Source organism: Melospiza georgiana, chromosome 1 (assembly GCF_028018845.1).
Source record: "Melospiza georgiana isolate bMelGeo1 chromosome 1, bMelGeo1.pri, whole genome shotgun sequence".
Classification (NCBI taxonomy): domain Eukaryota; kingdom Metazoa; phylum Chordata; class Aves; order Passeriformes; family Passerellidae; genus Melospiza; species Melospiza georgiana.
Window position 1 is genome coordinate 44216074 of NC_080430.1, and position 18401 is coordinate 44234474.

An 18401-nucleotide genomic window follows, 5' to 3' on the forward strand; every position below is an offset into this window, starting at 1 on the left:
AATGTTGTGTATGACCAGTTTTTTGTCTTAAATGTGTGACCTGAAACATAGAAAATGCAGATACTCTGATTACTTCTGAATTGTATAGTGTTCCATGGACAAATTATTCCTGGGAATTTAGCTAATTAGCATCTAATTAAGAAGTTATGCTGTATTGGAATGTGGGATTGATTTGACATTCCTTAACTAATGTAGTGTAGGCAGAAATCCCTAAGCTTGTAATTTTCTGAAGCTTTATTGCAGTTTTGATACAGTTTTCTGTTGAGATCAGTTACATTTATCTTCCCTTCTTCATTCTCTGTGACACAAAGTTCTTAAATGCTCTTTATTTTGACAGGTCGGCAGCTTGTCCTTGAAACTTTGTATGCTCTGACATCTAGCACAAAAATAATTAAAGAGGCCATGGCAAAAGGTACAGTACTACACTGAAAGCAAATGTTTCTTCAACAATGGGCTTAAAGTGCATGGAGTGGCCACTCTTCCCTTTAAAATAATCAGTGTGGAATTGGAGATTTTCTACTACTTGTGACCAGAAAAATATACTAAATTGGATGCTCCCTATCTCTTTGTTACAGGTGCTTTGATCTACTTATTAGATATGTTTTGCAACTCAACTCATCCACAGGTCCGAGCCCAAACGGCAGAGCTTTTTGCTAAAATGACTGCAGATAAGCTGGTGGGTCCAAAGGTAAGAATCTTAACAGCTCATGTTGGAACTCTTTCTTGATATTACCTGCATCTTTCTAAAGGTGAGCAAAAAAATCCTCTTCTGTGTCTGAAAGACTCATGTAAGAGCAATCAGGCTTTTTCAAAATTTAACTTCTAATCTGTGATCAGACTTCTAGAAACTGTTGTATGTACAGTAACTTGTATAAGCAGTTTGGTTTCCATTTGTAATGACTTTACAGTAGAGACCTAGATTTCAGTGTCACTGGCTATTGCTATTTGAAATGATGGCACTATTTTGTTTTGTGGTATTGTAGTCTAGCACTTGATAATTCTTGCATTAAAGACAGTTGGACATTGTAGAGTTTTCTATTTCTGTGAGCTTGTCCTGTCAGTTAGTCATATGATAGACTAAGTGTCATTTATGTTCATCCCTTCTAGGTTAGAATCACACTAATGAAATTTTTACCTGGAGTCTTCATGGATGCCATGAGAGACAACCCTGAAGCTGCTGTTCATATCTTTGAGGGAACCCATGAAAATCCAGAATTAATTTGGAATGACAGCTCCAGAGAGAAAGTATCAACAACAGTTCGAGAAATGATGCTTGAGTACGTGGAAACCTTCTGACTCAGTTATCTTTAACTGAGACACTCTCTGGCAGTGAACCAGAGTAGCTGTAGAACTGTGAGACAGAGCTCTGCCTCTAAAAAGTAGAGTTCTTGCAAGCCAGACTTCAGTGAAATAAACTTGTTCATTGTTTATGTACTGTACCAGTAAGTCAGTGATGCAGGTGCAGTTTGTGCACAGTCCAGGTATTTGCTCACTGCTGTAGGATTTGAAGGGATACAATGGGGGTAGAATGGAGCTTAGAAACTGGAGCTGCTGCACAATGATGGAGGGAGACTAAGGTGTCATGTACAGAAGACAACTGCTTCATTTACTGGTCATTAAAACTTACTTTCTTTTTAAAGGCACTTTAAACTTCAGAGGGACAACCCTGACACTAACTGGAAGGTAAAAGTATATTGTTTCTGCTTTGGGTGTGTCCAGGGAGGCTGTAAGCCACATGATAATAGATGCTTGTATTGGACTCTAACAGGGTTTTTTCTTAAAGTACTAACAGGAGTTCACTGCTGTGCTGTAAACATAACTGTTCATAACTGAAAACAGAACTGGTTTAATGTTGAATTGATGCTATTGTTACTAGCTTGCAACTTGAAATGAGACACTTACAGATAAAACCACTGTCAGCGTGCTCTGAACATTTTGATAGTTTAGGTGATTCTAAAACTCATCAAAAGTCAGCAACAAAGGAGAATATTGAGACACCACTGGCTTGCTGGAAAAAGTCCTGTCACTACATAGCCACAGTAAACCTGTTCTTGGTAAATGTGAAGTAACTTTAGCAAGTCACTGGGTCTCAAAAAATATTCGAGTCCTTAAGCCATTCCCTTGCATCAGTCCCATCAATGAGGTGTTTCAGCATGTAGTGATTCCCAGTATCTGTGAAAAGCTAGACATTACTTCCTTCCAACAGCCCTCTAGTTCAACATTAAACCAGTTTCTGAACACATCATAATGTCTATTTTGATCCAGATGAAAACTGGGAACTTCCCTGGAGTGATGGTGAGAAATCTTTCCCTGAAGTGTGCAAGGAAGGAAAGAGCTGTTGTATCATCAGCCTCATTGCTGGTGCTTCTCTTGGACTAGGGTTTGCCACTGTTGCAGTTGTAGGTTCAGTTAATTGTGTTCTTTGAAAGAAAAGTTCACTGTAGTGGTCCTGCCTGCACTGCACTGTTCTTTCTGCTGTCACTTCTTACCTCATGCTCTTTCAAGATGAAGGGTTTGTTGGCCTTGCACAGCTCTGTTTCGGAGAATACAGTTAGTGACCCTGTCCACTTAGAGAAACAGTTTTAGGTCTCTCAAATACTCTTGTCAATAACTTCTACTTTACAATTCAACAGCTGCCTGAAGACTTTGCTGTGGTGTATGGTGAGGCAGAAGGTGAACTTTCAGTGGGGGGAGTCTTCCTCAGGATTTTTATTGCCCAGCCGGCCTGGGTTTTACGGAAACCAAGAGAATTTCTCATTGCACTATTGGAAAAGTTTACTGAACTACTGGAGAAAAATAACCCCCATGTAAGATGATTTTTTTTCTGATTCTGTGCTTTGAATTTGTTTAGCATTCTTAAGTTTTTAGTCTTTTCGTTTCTGATAAGCTTAGATTCTCACATTTTATTCCCATCATAAATGGGGCTTTCTGTCTGCTTTCTGACTCTCTCTAAAAGTGTGCTGATATGTTTAGGCAACTTTTGAACATGAGTCAAGGTTTTTAAAGTTCCTGAAGCCATAGAATTAGCTTCAGTTAAGTCTTAGATACTTACTTTGTGCTAGAGATGAGGCTTAACAAATGAAGTGTCTTTTAATTATTCCATGACTGACCAACCTAAAAAAATGGCACTTGTTCTACACCACCTAAAAATTTTCTGTTCTTGAGACTTTTGTTGTCCTTCTGCAACACTAAGTTCCCACTCTGGTATAAATTATGTGACTAAGGCTGCCACCTTAGTGTAATGAGTACAGCAAATGTGTTGCAGTTTAAAAATTAATTTTTAAACAGTGTTCAGACAGATTCTGTGTTAGACTTGCGGGATGGAAGCTAACTAGCATGTTGAATAAAACAGGCACCTTTATTACAAAAATGTGACAGCAGATTGTAGAGGCAGGCAGAATACACAGAGTATAATGAGTGCTTCTGCACAGACTGCAGAATCCTTTAGGAATTCAGGTGGTCACCTGAACAGCCATGCTATCAGTGCTTCCACCAAGCAACTTAGCCAGATACACTGGATTCTCAATACACTAGAAATACTGCTTAGGAATTCCTGTGTGATCTGTCTTTGTGGAACTAGTGAATGTTTGCCACTATTGGAGCTGATAATCATGTTCTTCACTTGTTGTTTTAACAGTTTGAGAGCAAAATGATATACAAGCATTAAGGAAAAAACATATAATGCAAAGCAAGTGAGAAATGTTGTTATTACGATGATACATAAGGCTTTACTGACTTACATTTTCTGTTGATTTTCAATTTTCTGCAGGGGGAAACTTTAGAAACCATTACCACAGCAACTGTGTGCCTGTTCAGTGCCCAGCCTCAGCTAGCTGATCAAGTTCCTCCTCTTGGTCATCTTCACAAGATAATCCAGGCTATGAATCACAAGAACAATGCCATTCCTAAAAGTGCCATTCGTGTCATGCACATATTGTCAGACAATGAGGTACTGAATCATTTAAATGCTTGAGGGGAGAAAAGCATAGCTGGAGGTACTTGTATTGTTTAGTAGTGTTCCTAAAAGGACTATTCTAACTGTAAGTATGGTGTTGCAAGTGAGCAGGGACCTATAGCTAATTAATGGAGAATTGCTAGATCAAACACTGAGAAATGTGTGGTGTTGGCTGACCATACCTGCAATAACCATTAATCTTGGCACAAAGTAGAGTCCTCAGGATGTTTCTCTCTGTACAGCTTTGTGTTAGAGCGATGGCATCACTGGAGACCATTGGCCCTCTCATGAATGGAATGAAGAAGAGATCGGATGTGGTTGGGATAGCCTGTGAAACACTGAATCGAATGTTTCAGAAGGAACAAACTGACTTAGTAGCCCAAGTAAGTAGTACAATCTCAGACTGTAGAAATGTGGTGTATTTAAACTGTTCAACTTAAATGGCATCTGGGGAGCCTCCTGGACACTTAACTAAGGTGCTTTTCTTGTTGGAAAAGTGTTTTATCTAAAAAGCAGACCTGTTCAAGGATGTTACCTGAGCATTGAAGCTTAATGCACAGGGTAGTGTTGTGTCCTCTGAGAAAGTGAAGTGGAATGCCAACTAATTCAACTGAGTTTACACCTAGATAGAGCAGAATTGCTGGACAGTATCTTTGCTTTTTCTTGTTTGTATTCATACAGCTCAGGAAAAATGGACTCATCTTGGCATTTGTAGTAATAGCTGTTCGCACTTCTGGTTCACACTAATGCTAGTGATATCAAAATTCTGTATGGAACTTCCTATCTCTGTTAAGACAACTCCTTTGGGTATGTTTGCAGGCTTTGAAAGCAGATTTGGTCCCTTATCTTCTGAAGCTGCTTGAAGGTGTTGGTCTTGAGACCCTGGAGAGCCCATCCGCAACAAAAGCTCAGATTGTTAAGGCTCTGAAATCCATGTCTCGTAGCCTGCAGTATGGGGAACAGGTGAGCACTCACAAGTCCTTATCTGGGCTTTGACACTTGGTAGGTGTGTACCAAACTCTGAACATCCCTTTTTTAATCTTCTGGCTGTCATGTACATCATTCCACCTAAAGTGTTAGCGCACTGCCACTGCAAAATGATTATGGTTTGGAATTTCTTCACCTCTTGCTTGTGGAGAAGTCGTTGGTTCAATGCATGTGAAGACCACTAATAAAAAAGACAAATTCCAAGTGCCAAAATATTCTATGAGCTGATTATCTTTAATTGACAACTCTTCAGAACTTGTGTTATAAATGTAAATTTCTCTTCTGTTTTTTAAACAAATACATAAATGCAGCAGCATTATGGATGTATATCTAAGTAAATTTGTCCCAGTAACTGTGCTAGTTCTTAATGCCTTCCTCTTACCCTTTTGTTGAAAGCTTTCTCAAGGGGAGGAAACTTTGAATAGTCTTTCTTCCAAGTAGTCCCTATCTTGCTCTAGTGCAGGAAAAGTCCTATTCTCCCTCAGCTGTCAGTGAGTGGCAAGGGCAGCTTCTAGGGTTGCTTTTCCTTGTCACCTTTCTGGGGAACAAAGGATAAAGTGAAGCTACTCAATAACTTCTTTTGATCATTGTGTTCAGCAGCACAATTCACATGGAAAAGCAAGTCTCCTTGGAAATGTGCACAAATTCCATATTGCAACCTAAACTACTGCCACATTCTTTGGTGTAATCCCTTCAGAATGGTTTGGCAATAGAAAATGGGTTTGTTTACCTAGAACATGACAAATGGCACTTGCTCACTCTGTTCTCTCTTCAAATATTGCAGGTAAATGAAATTCTGTCCCGTTCTTCTGTTTGGAGTGCCTTCAAGGATCAGAAACACGACTTGTTCATTTCTGATACACAAACATCAGGATACCTCACAGGTTAGCAACTCTTTCCTGTTTATGTTCTGAATTATACTGAACTGTTACTTAATTGTCACACTGGACTCTGGAGTTACTGTTTATCCCCAGGATCTAGTGCCATCAAGTGGTCTGAACAGTCAGTGCTGTAAAAATACAGTAAGTTTTTAAAACACTTACTAAAAGGTAAACTTCTTGCTGGTTGAGAATTAATTTCTCTGCATAGTCTTTACTGTACATACTTAGCAACAGGATCTGGGCACTGGCAAGACTTGCAAGTACTCTGTAGTGATAGAGCAGAGATGTAATTGAAACTGATGAATGACAATAGCTTTCCATGCTTTCTTAGGATCAGTCTACTTCAGTTCTAGAACCTGTCTATATCAGTTAGCTGTGTGAATTAACACAACTTCAGGGTTAGGCAGGTAGTTGTACTGTTGGAAAAGTTGGAATGCTAATAGGTTGGAGTATGAGGCTATGTTCCAGCCAGAATCAGTGGCCTGACAGGGTGGCCTCGTGCCTGTACATGGAGCTTGCAGCATTTGCTTCACTGCTGCAGTGGTGCAGCTTGGGTGGCTCCCCTGCTGGTGCCACCAAGATTGAAATGGCACTTCAGGTGCACCCCAGCCCTGCTGGTAGTGAAGAGCATTTTAGCTGTGTGTGCTGTGCACTGTGTGCACAGTAAGGTTGGCAGCTGAGGGAACTTCCTTGCATGGTGCAGATGTAATCCCAGATCAGTATGTCACTGCAAATCTGCTCCTGTTCTTCCTTCACTTGAGCACTTGATAGACACAGTATCACAGTCCAAAACATCACTATCACATAAAATATTTTCAGATGTAGCAAATAATGGCATTGCAGCAAACTGTCTGCAAGCTTCTGACTCCTCAGTAGCCATCAGCTGAACAAATGCTTGGTCTTAAAAGCTTTGCCTCACAGGTGAGGTTTTAAAGTCCTTTGTGACAAGCCAGTGTGGACACAGCTATGTGCCACAAGGAACTTTCTCATCTAACCCAATTTAGGAATCTTGGTAAAGCTTTTGAGTATAACTGAACTAATGAGGTGTAAATCTGATGGCCAAAGTTTTACTGCAAGATACTAGCATGTATTTTGAGTCTTTCAAGTCAGGAACTACACCTTCTAGAAGTAGTTGCTTGTATTTTGAGAGTAGCTATTGGAACACTTGATGTATTTTTTTCACACAGGACTCTGCGCTTTAGCGCTGAACCGGGGTTTTCTGGTTTTGTGTTGTTTAATACCAGTTTGACAACACTGGAACTGATTCAGTTTGTATTGAATTTCCTTGATATTTTCATAAATACTATAAATTTAAATTTCATAAATGCTGATTGATTATTGGCCAAGAACTGAAACTATATCAGATGTGGTCAGGCTTGAGACTGGGGGCAATACAGTTTTCCAATGGCCTTAAGGCCCATGCTGCTTTTAAACTGCCTAATGTTTAAGTGCTTGCCAATGTAGAATGAAGGTGCTGTACAAATGCAAAGTGTAGATGGAAACCAAGCTTTATTTTTAACCTCTCTTATCTTGTATTCTGCCTTATGTCTTGCTTCAAATTGCTTTGCTATTTGCACTTCCCTTGAAACTTCCCTTGCTTATTTCTCTTCCCTCAGGTGTCTCTTCTCCTTCCCTTCTAACTGGCAGCAGTCCCCTTCACCTGAGAAGTGGGCTTTAGATCTGCTGTGTCAGGCAGCTTGCTAACTTCTGTGTAGCTCTCTAAAGCAGGTAGATACCACCTCGCAGAACGCACGCTGCGCTCGCTGCATTCCGAGTTACAGATGCATGTCCTAGAGCTGTACAAATGCCCAGCACCGACACACCACACTGACACCTGCACTGGCTGCTACTTGCTGGTGCTACACAGGAATTCAGCTTTGGAACTGTGTTAGGATTCCTCCATAATGGAAGAGCTTGAGGCACGAGATAACTATGGGGAATTTTTGCACTAGGATGGGTAGCAGTGGGTGTGACACTTGGCAGGTTCCACTGATGGGCAGGCAAGGAGAGGTCCCCTCCTGCAGCCAGAGAGCTTTTTATTGCCAGAGGCACTGCTTGCCTTGCTCTCTGCCTCACAGAAGTCGTGTGCGACTGTTTGCAGGGAGACCAACCACGCTCTAATGTTCTGGCTGAAGTAGGAGAAAGGAGGGTGGGGCAAGAAAGAATAGTAAATTTGGGAGAACTCAGTGAGAATGGCTTAAAGGGGAAGAGTAGAGGACCCAGCAGAACTTAGTATGTTGAATATTGGCAGTGTAGGCTGGAGGTCTGAGACCAAGTTGATCGCTGTATTGGTGCAGGAACATTCTGTGAGTGATCAGTTTTCTAGTCGCTAATATGATAAAAATTACTGTTAAAACACTTCATGCTGCAACCTAAATTTTTATTGCATTTGTTGAAAATTTCAATATGACTAAATTTTTAATTCCAGGCTTTAATTCCAGGGAGAGGGGCTTTGCCTGCAGGGCAAAGCTGATTGCTCCTATTATAATCAACATAGAAACTTAGTAATGGTGTGAGTCCTGCATCTCCAGTATAGAATTTCTGTATCCCAAGAATGCTGTCACTTTATTCCAACTGAAGGCACAAAATGCTGGCTAGACAAGCTTTAGGCAGTTCTGTTTCTTCATGGGGCAGCCCATTGGGTTTCCTGGAACTGTGCAGCTGGGAAAAACCTTTAAAACACTGAAAAGATACACAAGGAGCCCAGTAGTTGAACACATGCCTGAACTGACTTTAATTCCATGGCAGGGCCTTTCTTTAGCAAAGGAATGCCATCCCTGCTTTACTGTTGCTTCCACGATGGAAGGTGAGACGGGTAATGCAGGTGGTTGGGGTTCTTTTTCACTTATTTGGCATATCAGAATAAAACCTGAGCAAGCCCAAAAATGGTCCCCACAAGCTATTCCACTTGGTAGACTAAGAAGTCTTAGTTTCTAGTGTTCCTAAATTTTAGAAAATCTAAAGAAAAACTCTTAAATGTTCTTGTGTAAGGTGTCTGGTTGGCTCAGATGATGTATCTGAGTGTTACCAGAGGGGAATAAAGCTGCTCAGTCACCCAGTAGAAGGAGAACTAATCCCCAGTATTTGTTTTCCTCCTGAAAGGCCCTGGAGTTGCTGGTTACCTCACTGCAGGGACGACATCATCCGTAATGCCCAACGTACCACCCCCGGTAGACAACGAAGTGGGAGATGTCAGCTAAGGACTGGAAATCCTTGTGGAAGAGACAAAGGCAGACTGGCCAGTGATGAGGAACAGCACTTTCCTCCAATACATTGAAGTGAACTTACTGCCTTGCCAGGTGTTTATGACAGTGTTATTCCTTTTTTCTATGACTTTTTTTTCTAGGAAAAGTCAGTGATTCTAACTTCCACACTGTAACACAAGAAAGCACTCTGTGGATCAGCTGAAATGGGTACACAAGAATTTTTTCTTGTTGTACATAAGCACATTTTGTTCCTTTATATTTGTTTACAAGACTGTGAATCAAACTTTCCTAGTTTTTATATTTTCTGAATTAGCATGACTGGAGTTGAGCTACAGTCTAGAGGAATTGGGCTAAAATAACTTTGACCTCACCGACCCCACTAAAAGGGCATCCCTTCATTTCTCAGTCTGATGTGATCACTTCCATTGAACATGACCTGAAAGGGTTTGTTCCTGCACCAGTTCACTCATGTCCTTAATCATTAACATTATCTTCTTCCTCGGATCAAACAGCATTAGACATTTGTATGTATAACTGGCTTGACCAAATTGATGAAGCTTCAGCAAAAAAACCTTAAAAAGTTGACATGTTATGTAAGAAATTAGTGTAATTGTGAAATGTTCTATACATTATCCAGTATATAAAAACTTTCTATATTGAGTGTACATTATACAGATCATTCATATGTACATAGAATTTTAAAATAAAGGGAATTAAGAGCCTTGTTAATGAGATAAAGGTGGTATTCTTGTCTAGTTGTTCATTGACAGTGAGAGAAATGAGGGCAGTCCAAGACCCTAACTGGAACGTGGCAAAATGTGATCCTGGGCATTCTTGGTTGAAAAAACACTTTGTGCAGGTTTTGACAGCCTAGAGCAGAACTCCTGAACCATATGTAGTAGTGCAGGTGGTTTTATAGTTGAAGTGCATTTCAGCCACTGACCTGCTTCACCTCAACTTCCTGGAAAACATTCTTGGCAGGAAGCAAGAGGAAATGAAGGTGGATGGAAATGTAAACGAGAATTACTCGTTATAATCTTGGTTTTAAGTATCATGAGGTAAGGAACTTCATGGAATGCTTCTAGTTCTAGGTACTCTGCCCCTGTACCCCCTGAGAGACCACTGCAGCTGTGGCTGGACACCCTGAGGCGAGCGCTCGGCTCTGGGCTCAAGGACAGAACTGGCACAGCCTCATCCTGAGGACTGAGCCAAGCCCAGGGTGTTCTCCGCAGGCTCCAACAGGAAGGAGCTTGGAGGGGGGAGTTTGTTTGTTCATGCAAACAGTAAACTCTTGTGTCCTTAACTTCACTGCCCTTAAGTTACCAGCCCTGTGTAAGCTGAGAAGTGATTATCCTAACTCCAGGAATCATTCCAGGCTCCAGCTTTCTGTGCTGCCCTGAGCCTCACTTGAATGGGGCTGGGGGCAGGACTGAGTGTAGTCTCAGTGACAAGGAAGGCAGCTGTGAGCAGGAACTGGGGAGCAGAGGGTTGGACTGCAAGTGAGTTTTGGAAAAGAAAAAGCAAGGTACTACCTCCACTGTTTGTCAATTTAACAAATACAAAAGTTTAGCCTAGCTGGCAATAAATTAAATTGTGTGGCACTTCTGACTCAAAACTGCTTTGTCTACAATAAAAGGATAAAATGCTCTGATTCAGAACAAAGAAAGCACTTCAGGCCTGTTTGAAAATAGATTTTATTTAGTATTATAAAGACTCCCAGATTAGTTATTGCCTGGTGTTCTGCAAATTCTTAAAAGCAAGCCCATAATTATTAAGTGTAATAAGTGAAAACAGTGAGAGAATTGCTTCCAGTTAGAATCAAGTTTTTGTGTTCATTCAGTTTTATCTTAGATACCATTATTACACTGAAACTTTTCCTTAATCTTCCCTCCATTAAAGAAGGCTTTATGGTGACATTAGATTTTTGCAGTGAGTTTCTTGGACTGATCAAGGAGCTCCCACCTTGCAATTGTTGAGAGATGAACTTCATCGGGCCCGTCTGCCAGGCGCAAGGTGCGTATGGACGCGAACCTGTGGGGGGAGAGCTGAGTTAGGCCTGGCCTCCTGCCCTGCCACAGCAGCCACACTGAGCTCTCAGCACTGCTTTTGCTGCCCTTTTGACACTCCTTGCTTGAAAAGTGCTGTCACAGGCAGATACTGCAGCAAAATCTTCCTGGCACGATTGAGGTGGGTGGGCTGGGAATTCAGAAGTTTTGCTTCTCCCCAGGGCCATAAGAGATAACATTAAGTTTTAGAAGCACATCCTCTTTACTGCTGATAAGAACTATTTTAGGCCCAGTGCCAGCTTTTATTTTTTGTAAGGCAACAATTGGTTTAACTTTTATAGCTTAAAGGGACATATACTATTATTTCATGCTGAGGTGAAACAGCATGTACTGGTGTTAAAAATTATTATAAAAGAAATGCTTAGAATCTACAGGAAATCTCCTTTTACTCACATGAACGCCAAAGGAAAATCCTGAGAAACTCCAGCTCCACCACACACTTGAACTGCACAGTCAATCACTTTCAGTACGGCTCGTGGAACAACCACTTTAGTCATGGCTACCTGTGGTTAGAAGAACTCACATTATCAGTAACAGTTTCATAAGCAAGTGAAAATATTTACCTAACACTTCTATTGAATATTTGTATCTCTCAGTACATTCCTTCCTCTTGGGGTTGGATGAGAGCTCTGCTGTTCCCGTTCACAGGGGATGGTAAAACTGTTTCCAGTCACTCCAAACTATCTTACTGTGTTGAAACAAGCAAGCAATGGTTGAACAGATTCATGTCCACTTCTGACTAACTCCCCAATCTTCTGACAATTAAAAGCATATCTTAAGGCTCTTTTCAACATGGATTTATACTCTACACTTAGAATAATAGTGTTTAACAGTATGTTTTACCTTGTCTTTTAACCAGCTGAATGCACAGGCATTGCATCAAAAACTAAAATTTACCTCTCTCCTTGCTCTTCTGTTGCCCAGCATGTCGATCTTGCGGGCTGTTTGCAGGGTGAGCAGGCGAGCCTGTTCTATGCTAAGACGGCATTCCGCAATCCAGTGGGCAACAACTTCCTGCAGATCCCAAAGCCAACACCAGGACATCAGTTAATGCCTCTGAGCCCCTCTTTCTCAGCATGTGCACGTTCAGCCAACCTACAGCCACTTGTGTGCAAACTAAAGCATATCTAAGATGAGGCATAATAAAGAAAACACTTGACTAACAGAAATATTAAAGATAGGAAAAGAATTGCTCTGCCAGGAAACAAGAAAAGGGAAAACCTGTGGATTCTGGCACCTGATCAGACCCCACTGTGTGCTGGCCATTTTCCAGAAGCTCTTCCATGCCTGCTTTTTCCTTCCTCTTACCACCCCTCACAGCCTTCTCTCCATATGATAAGCCCCAGTGTATAGAAATAAGGGGGTGACGGGAGAGGAATTCCTTGTTTTGCTTAAACTGGTGCTGTGTGGTGCATGACACAGAGGCGAACAGCTGCAGGGTGGTGCCTGCTGCCTCTGACTGATGATAAATTAGTAACTGTCTGGATCCAAAATGAAGTTATGATCTTGGCAGCCCTTCCCTGCTCTTCTTAGCTAATTCCCCCCTGCAGCCAACATACCACAGGAGAAACAAATATTTTTGATGCTTGTGAGTGCAAAAACTGTTTGGAGCCTGACCCAGCCTCCACTTCTAGGGCTGTGGATTTTGTAGGACACAAAAGCAAATGTGCAGCACGTGCTTCAGTGCAGTCTGGAAGCTCAGCTTGGCTGGTCCCAGCAAAGGTGATCTGAACCTAGATGGGGTGTTCAGTTCTCTTCAGTCAGCAGCTCCTGGGGTCATAAATGATGGCCTGGGTGGGGGCAGGCACACTGGTACTCAGGGAAGCCACCAGCCTCACCTTGTCTTAGCCATCCTCACTGAAGGACCTGCATGGGCTCAGCAGCTGCCTCCAGGTGAGGCCTGTGGTTTCATCAAACATCACTGTTACTTCAGCCAGCTTCTGAGAGCCAGAGTGAGCCTCATGCACCTCTTACTCATTCCAGGTTATGGTGGTGAAGGGAAGTTGGGAAATGATATGACTGGAAATACAGATATGTAAAGTTGCTCCCTCTGGATCTGCACAATTTGCTACAATCTGTGCCAGATGCTAATTCAATTTCTTCTTTCCATTGCTTTTACTTGTGTTTTTTCCAATAAAGCTATCCTAGCTGTTGGGAAAAATTAAGGAACACTTGAAATGTGACAGACCAACTAACAAACTCCGACAGTTCTTCTACAAAGCACACTGTCATATTTTTATTATTTTAGCAAGCTCTTGCTCATGAAACAGTATTTCAATCCTGAGCAAGATAAGAGCAAGGCTCTCCAATCTTCCCTTGATGTGGTCTGTACTTCAATAAGCAACTACAAATATTTGATCAAAGTAACATTTTCAGTGAAATTTAGACCCTTAAGTGTCTCCAGTGGTTCTGAATGGAGACAGCCAGGTGACAGAATGGATACACAAAAATGGTGAACTCAGATTGTAACAGAAGCATAAATTGCATGCCTGAAAAAATACCTGTCCAAACTGATCAAGAAAAGCAGAGAACAACACACAGTGAAAAAATCCACATTCAAATCCAGCAAAAGGTATCTAATTCATTGCATATTGCAAAGGGGAATAAAAAAAAGAAAAAGATGCTGTAGATTCTGGTGAAAAATGGGAGCCTTGCAATGTGGTTTGTTTTTTTTTCCCTTTGCCACCCAAAGGTTTATGAATAGGAATTCAAGGTTAGGGCACAGCTGCTGCCATGTCCATTATCAGAGCCACAAGGCTGTGCTGGGCAGAACAAAGGTCAGTGTGTGCCCAGGGCCAGAGAGGGAAGGTGCTTACGTGCTGATAGAGTTTCTTGCCGAAGGTCTGGCGCTGAGCCGCGCGCTGGCACAGGATCTCCAGAGCGGCCTCGGCCGCACCCAGCGACCGCATGCAGTGATGGATCCGGCCCGGCCCCAGCCGGCCCTGGGCGATCTCAAACCCCCTGCCCTCACCTGGTTGGAAAGAAAAACAGGCTCTGCAAACTGCCTCCTGGAAGGGTCCAAGGCTCCAAGCAGAAGGGACCCCATAGCAAAATAAAAGAAGCAGAGGGGAAATAGAAGAAATCAGGATCTCCACTAAGTGAGAGAGCAGAGTTCTCCCTGCAGGGGACCACAATGGTGGCCTGCTTGTTATTTCTTTTTCAGTTCTGCCAAGTACTGGCCATGGAGTGCAGCACAACATTCTTTCTAAAAGTCTGTGAAGTCTGCAAGAGCTGGTTCTGGGGGAAGAACAGCACTTAAAGACTTTGCTTTGCTCTACCTCAAGGCAATGATACTTGCATGACAGCCAGAGCTGCCCTGCTTCCTTCTGCTCTAAGGTACATTCAAACAGCAGGAAGGCTGCTAAAGGAAGAGTGGGCTCCCTCAACTGACCAGAGCTGTTTAAAATAACTAATGGTGATTAATGACACAAACCACTGTCTCATAAAGCTTGGTTCATTGTTGTATGTATTAAAAATAAATCAGTGCTGAAACTCACCCAGTATTATATTGGAGACAGGTACTCGCACATCATTGAAGTGTATCTCAAAATGTCCTCCATGGATCTCATCTACAAAGTTAGAAAACACAACAGCAGGGTAAAATGAAGGAGAATAAAAATACAGGCCTCCAGTTCTTAAGCCTTCTTCTATATATCCATTTTACTGATTTATTTCATACACAATATTTATTAGTGTAACTGCAGCTTCTGAGCCTGCTAATAAATTAAAACACATATAGCTGATAAATATGATCACCTACCCATGTAGCCAAACACTGAGAGAGGTCTTATCAGCTTCAGCCCTGGGGTGTCCATGGGAACAATAACCATACTGTGCTGCTTGTACCTGATCAAGACAAAAAAGCACAGTTACCTCTGAGCCTCCCTTCTGTCTGCCCCTTCTGCTTTTTTATTTTCCATCCTTAAATTAGGACTCACATAAAGCCAGTGCGGAGATTTATCTGTACCACCTGCACCATTCTGCCCACACAGTGTGGCTTCAACCCTTCTTGACCCACCAGTCAACAACTGAAAATGTATTAGTGGCACCTAACACACCATGACTGAGAAACTCCTGCTGCTGTCACTTCTGTGCACACAGTTCTGTATCACCCAATCAGTTTCTCCTCCTCTACCTTTCTGCTTTGTTCTCAAAACCAGTTTATCAGAATCACCATCTTGGCTTGCCTACAGCTTAGGAACGAGAAATCCATCCCCATGTTTACATTCCTTCAGAATACTTAGGTTTTAGTCACACAGAACTGGAGATGATGCCCCAGGTCTCTAAATTCAGTCTCCAGTTCTAGCAAGTGGAGTGTCACATGATCCCCTCCATTAAATTCTCTTCAGCTTCTAAGAGCTCAACAGATGCCACTGTCTGTATAACTTCCAGGCAAACCTTCCTGGGTACTGTGTGCAAGTTACTGATTGCTTCTTGGAGGAAACCTAAAGACATCAGATTATCCATGGAATTTGGGCTAAAATCCATCTTAGGTATAAATGTCACAATTCTTTTGCATTACAAGCTGTGTGATGTTAATAGCACCAGACATGGAGCATTTCATTCATTACTTGTATAAATTTTTGCAAAAGCTTGCAATTCGAGTTGAACGTGTTTGTGTCAAAGAAGAAGAGGTAAGGATCATATTTACACATACAGTAATAAAATGAGTAGGTCTGATTTAAGATGTGCAATGCTCTCTGCTTACACAGCTTCACCTTACCAACACCCCATGTTTCAGACTTAACTTCCTGTATCTACAGATACCTTTGTGGAAAACTTAATCAGTAACTTCAGGTCTCTGATGTGCCACTTCTACCCATTCTGATCAGGAAAGCTCTGAAAAGTTTTGTTTTTATTATATAAGCATTTTATTTAATTCTTCCTGGTGTTAATTGTTTTATATCCTACACTTAGAAAATAAATTGTAAGCCAGAGTTGTTGGTTATTGATGCAGACTAAACAACTCATGCAGACTAAAATTTATGTGACCAAGTTAAAGCTGGTGAAGTCCCCAAAATTTCCTCATCCAGTCCATCACACAGCTGCACAAACACTAGAGCTGGTGCAATTGAGAGAGGTGGGAAACATGCCAATGAAAGATGGTAACAGTGGAAAGGTTGGGAGGACTCAGTCAACAGCATCTGACAGCAAAACAGGAACTCAGGCTACAACAGACAGGTGCTGAGGTTTAAAACATCTTTCTAATTTAGGAGCAATCCAACTGGTCAAGGCAACTAGTGGCATTTCACTTAACAAAATTTTTGCAAGCAGCAACTCCTCCAGGGAACAAGTTTTAGGGGATTCTGAGTCTCCTAGGAATTCTTACCTGGATGCTGATGAGTTTTTGGTTTTGCCCATTACAATTGCAACTTTGCAATTTGGGTTCCCAGCACCTTAAAAAAAGTGGCAAACACAAAAATTGGTTTTAGTAGTAAAATCTCAATGTAGAATCAAATTAAGTTTCATAACAAGAAACCCTACTGCCTTCCTTTTGTGAGGCAGGAAATGCAATCTACCCCTGTGTTTATATTCTGAATAGCACATCAGAACAAAATACACATTAGTAGTTAACAAGTAAAAGGGAGCTGACTTGTGGGAAGGAGACCATGAAAAGCCAAATATCCAAACCCTCCAGGTCGTATTCCTATGATTCCTAATCACCTATTCCTATGAAAAGGGAACAAGAAGGTACTTGAAATGGAATCTGATTACTGGAATCTGATTCAGTCTCCATTACAGCTGAGCAAATAAGTGTGATACAACAGCCCATCTATCAAGGTGACATGCTGTCGTTTCAAAAGTAAAACTTCTAAAAATCTTCTTCAACCCATAAACACTGGAGGGTCTATGTGGGAATGAAACACCAACCACATTATACCCAAATTATGCAGATAAGGCTATCAAAGGGTTACCATGATTACTTTACTACTACTTCAGCATAACTTTTCTGGAATGCAGGACTTCTCCCCCTTTACGCCAATGATTTTAGATTGCACTTTGAAGAAAGATCTGAGTGAAAATTGTTACCTGAAAATAGCCTGCTAGCATTTCAAACTATTGATAACATTACTTGAGATGTTTCTTATTATGGACATATCTATTAAGCCTCTGTAGCATAAAGACAGCACTTTAATGTACTAGTCCTGAAGAAGATTCTACTCTTGATTAAAACAACATTTCTATGATCCTTAATCCTCCCTGTCTTTTTCTTTTTCTTTAAAGGTTTCTTAGTACCAAAGCATGCTCTCATTCCTTTCAAAGCCTCCCACAAACAATACAGCTAGGGAAAATACCCAATGGGTGTAGCAATCAGTAATTTTTTAGTGCAGATGACAAGCTTTGTAGAGATTCAATTCAAGGCTTGATCTGTAGCAGCTTGGCTTTGTTCTGAGGTTAGAAGCAAATACAACTTCATGACTCCTCTGGCAGCTGTTCTCACAAGGCTTGGGAGACTCTGGTCTGGACAATACAACCACCTGGCTTTCAGCTGAGCCACTTCCTCCTACAAGCAGCCACTTTGATGGCCAGGAAGTGGGAGAGAGATTTATTTAATTGTGATAAACACTGCCTGTTTGGAGGGCCAGACTGCCAGATGTTTACTTTCCTCTTCTGCAATATGGTATTCAGCCATTATTTCCACAGAGGGCTTAAAGAGTGGCTCACAAGCTGTACAATGCCAACAAGCTAAAAATTCCAGTGAAAAGCTTTGGCCAGGGGCATAAATCCACTTGGCAAAAAAAATTACCTAACTGGATCCCAAACATTTGGCTCATTTGGGCAACTGCAACCAAAAGCAGCTGATCAGCTCCAAATGACCCAACATATGCTTTGCAGGATACTACTCTGCACAGGGAAACATCACCCCTGCACAAGGGGTATTTGACTCTTCTCCTTTTCCACAGAAGGTAAAGAATTGCACAAGTGCTCTTTTCTAAAACAGATCTATGTTCAAGTGAGGTTTTACAACAAAATAGATTTTGACCTTCTGGAAATGCCTGAAAAACTGTTTTGTAAATAATCCTCAAGTCACATCCCTACTTGAAAACAAAGAGCAAATTTAATCATGTCATTTAATCATTTAACCATGAAAAAAACCAAAAACCAAAACCTCAGAAGAAGCTTTCATGTTGAACTCAGTGAGGAGTTCACTAAGAGCTGGACATCTGGTTAGATGTTCTAAATCATTTGTACAATTTCTGGAAGGCAAATGAATACTCTCCAATCTCCTCTCTAATCACAGCAATGAATGGCAGATTCCTGGCCCTTCCACTCCTTAGAGTCTGAAGTCCTGAAAAACTAAAAT

General features: G+C 41.4%; 2 protein-coding genes across 3 annotated transcripts in view; one reads left to right on the forward strand and one right to left on the reverse strand.

Annotated features, from left to right (window-relative positions):
* Positions 1 to 10517, forward strand: part of DNAJC13 (DnaJ heat shock protein family (Hsp40) member C13) — a 56692-nt gene extending 46175 nt beyond the window's left edge. Inside the window, exons 48-58 of one of the 2 annotated variants that reach the window (XR_009114169.1) lie at positions 338 to 412; positions 576 to 688; positions 1108 to 1277; positions 1641 to 1683; positions 2634 to 2807; positions 3770 to 3949; positions 4198 to 4338; positions 4775 to 4918; positions 5727 to 5826; positions 7440 to 7551; positions 8926 to 9012. Coding sequence is in view for 1 of the 2 variants with exons in the window: in XM_058018827.1 (XP_057874810.1) it covers positions 338 to 412; positions 576 to 688; positions 1108 to 1277; positions 1641 to 1683; positions 2634 to 2807; positions 3770 to 3949; positions 4198 to 4338; positions 4775 to 4918; positions 5727 to 5826; positions 8926 to 9023 (1238 nt within the window). In the remaining variant the exon portion in view is untranslated. Of the gene's footprint in view, positions 1 to 337; positions 413 to 575; positions 689 to 1107; positions 1278 to 1640; positions 1684 to 2633; positions 2808 to 3769; positions 3950 to 4197; positions 4339 to 4774; positions 4919 to 5726; positions 5827 to 7439; positions 7552 to 8925 lie in introns of both variants that reach the window. The other variant, XM_058018827.1, reaches the window with a different exon arrangement.
* A 188-nt stretch (positions 10518 to 10705) lies between these two features.
* ACAD11 (acyl-CoA dehydrogenase family member 11) overlaps positions 10706 to 18401 on the reverse strand; it is a 29122-nt gene continuing 21426 nt past the window's right edge. The window contains 7 exon segments of the mRNA XM_058028590.1: positions 10706 to 11060; positions 11489 to 11598; positions 11993 to 12109; positions 13912 to 14066; positions 14593 to 14664; positions 14856 to 14941; positions 16425 to 16491. Coding sequence (XP_057884573.1) covers positions 10946 to 11060; positions 11489 to 11598; positions 11993 to 12109; positions 13912 to 14066; positions 14593 to 14664; positions 14856 to 14941; positions 16425 to 16491 — 722 coding nt within the window. The 3' untranslated portion in view covers positions 10706 to 10945.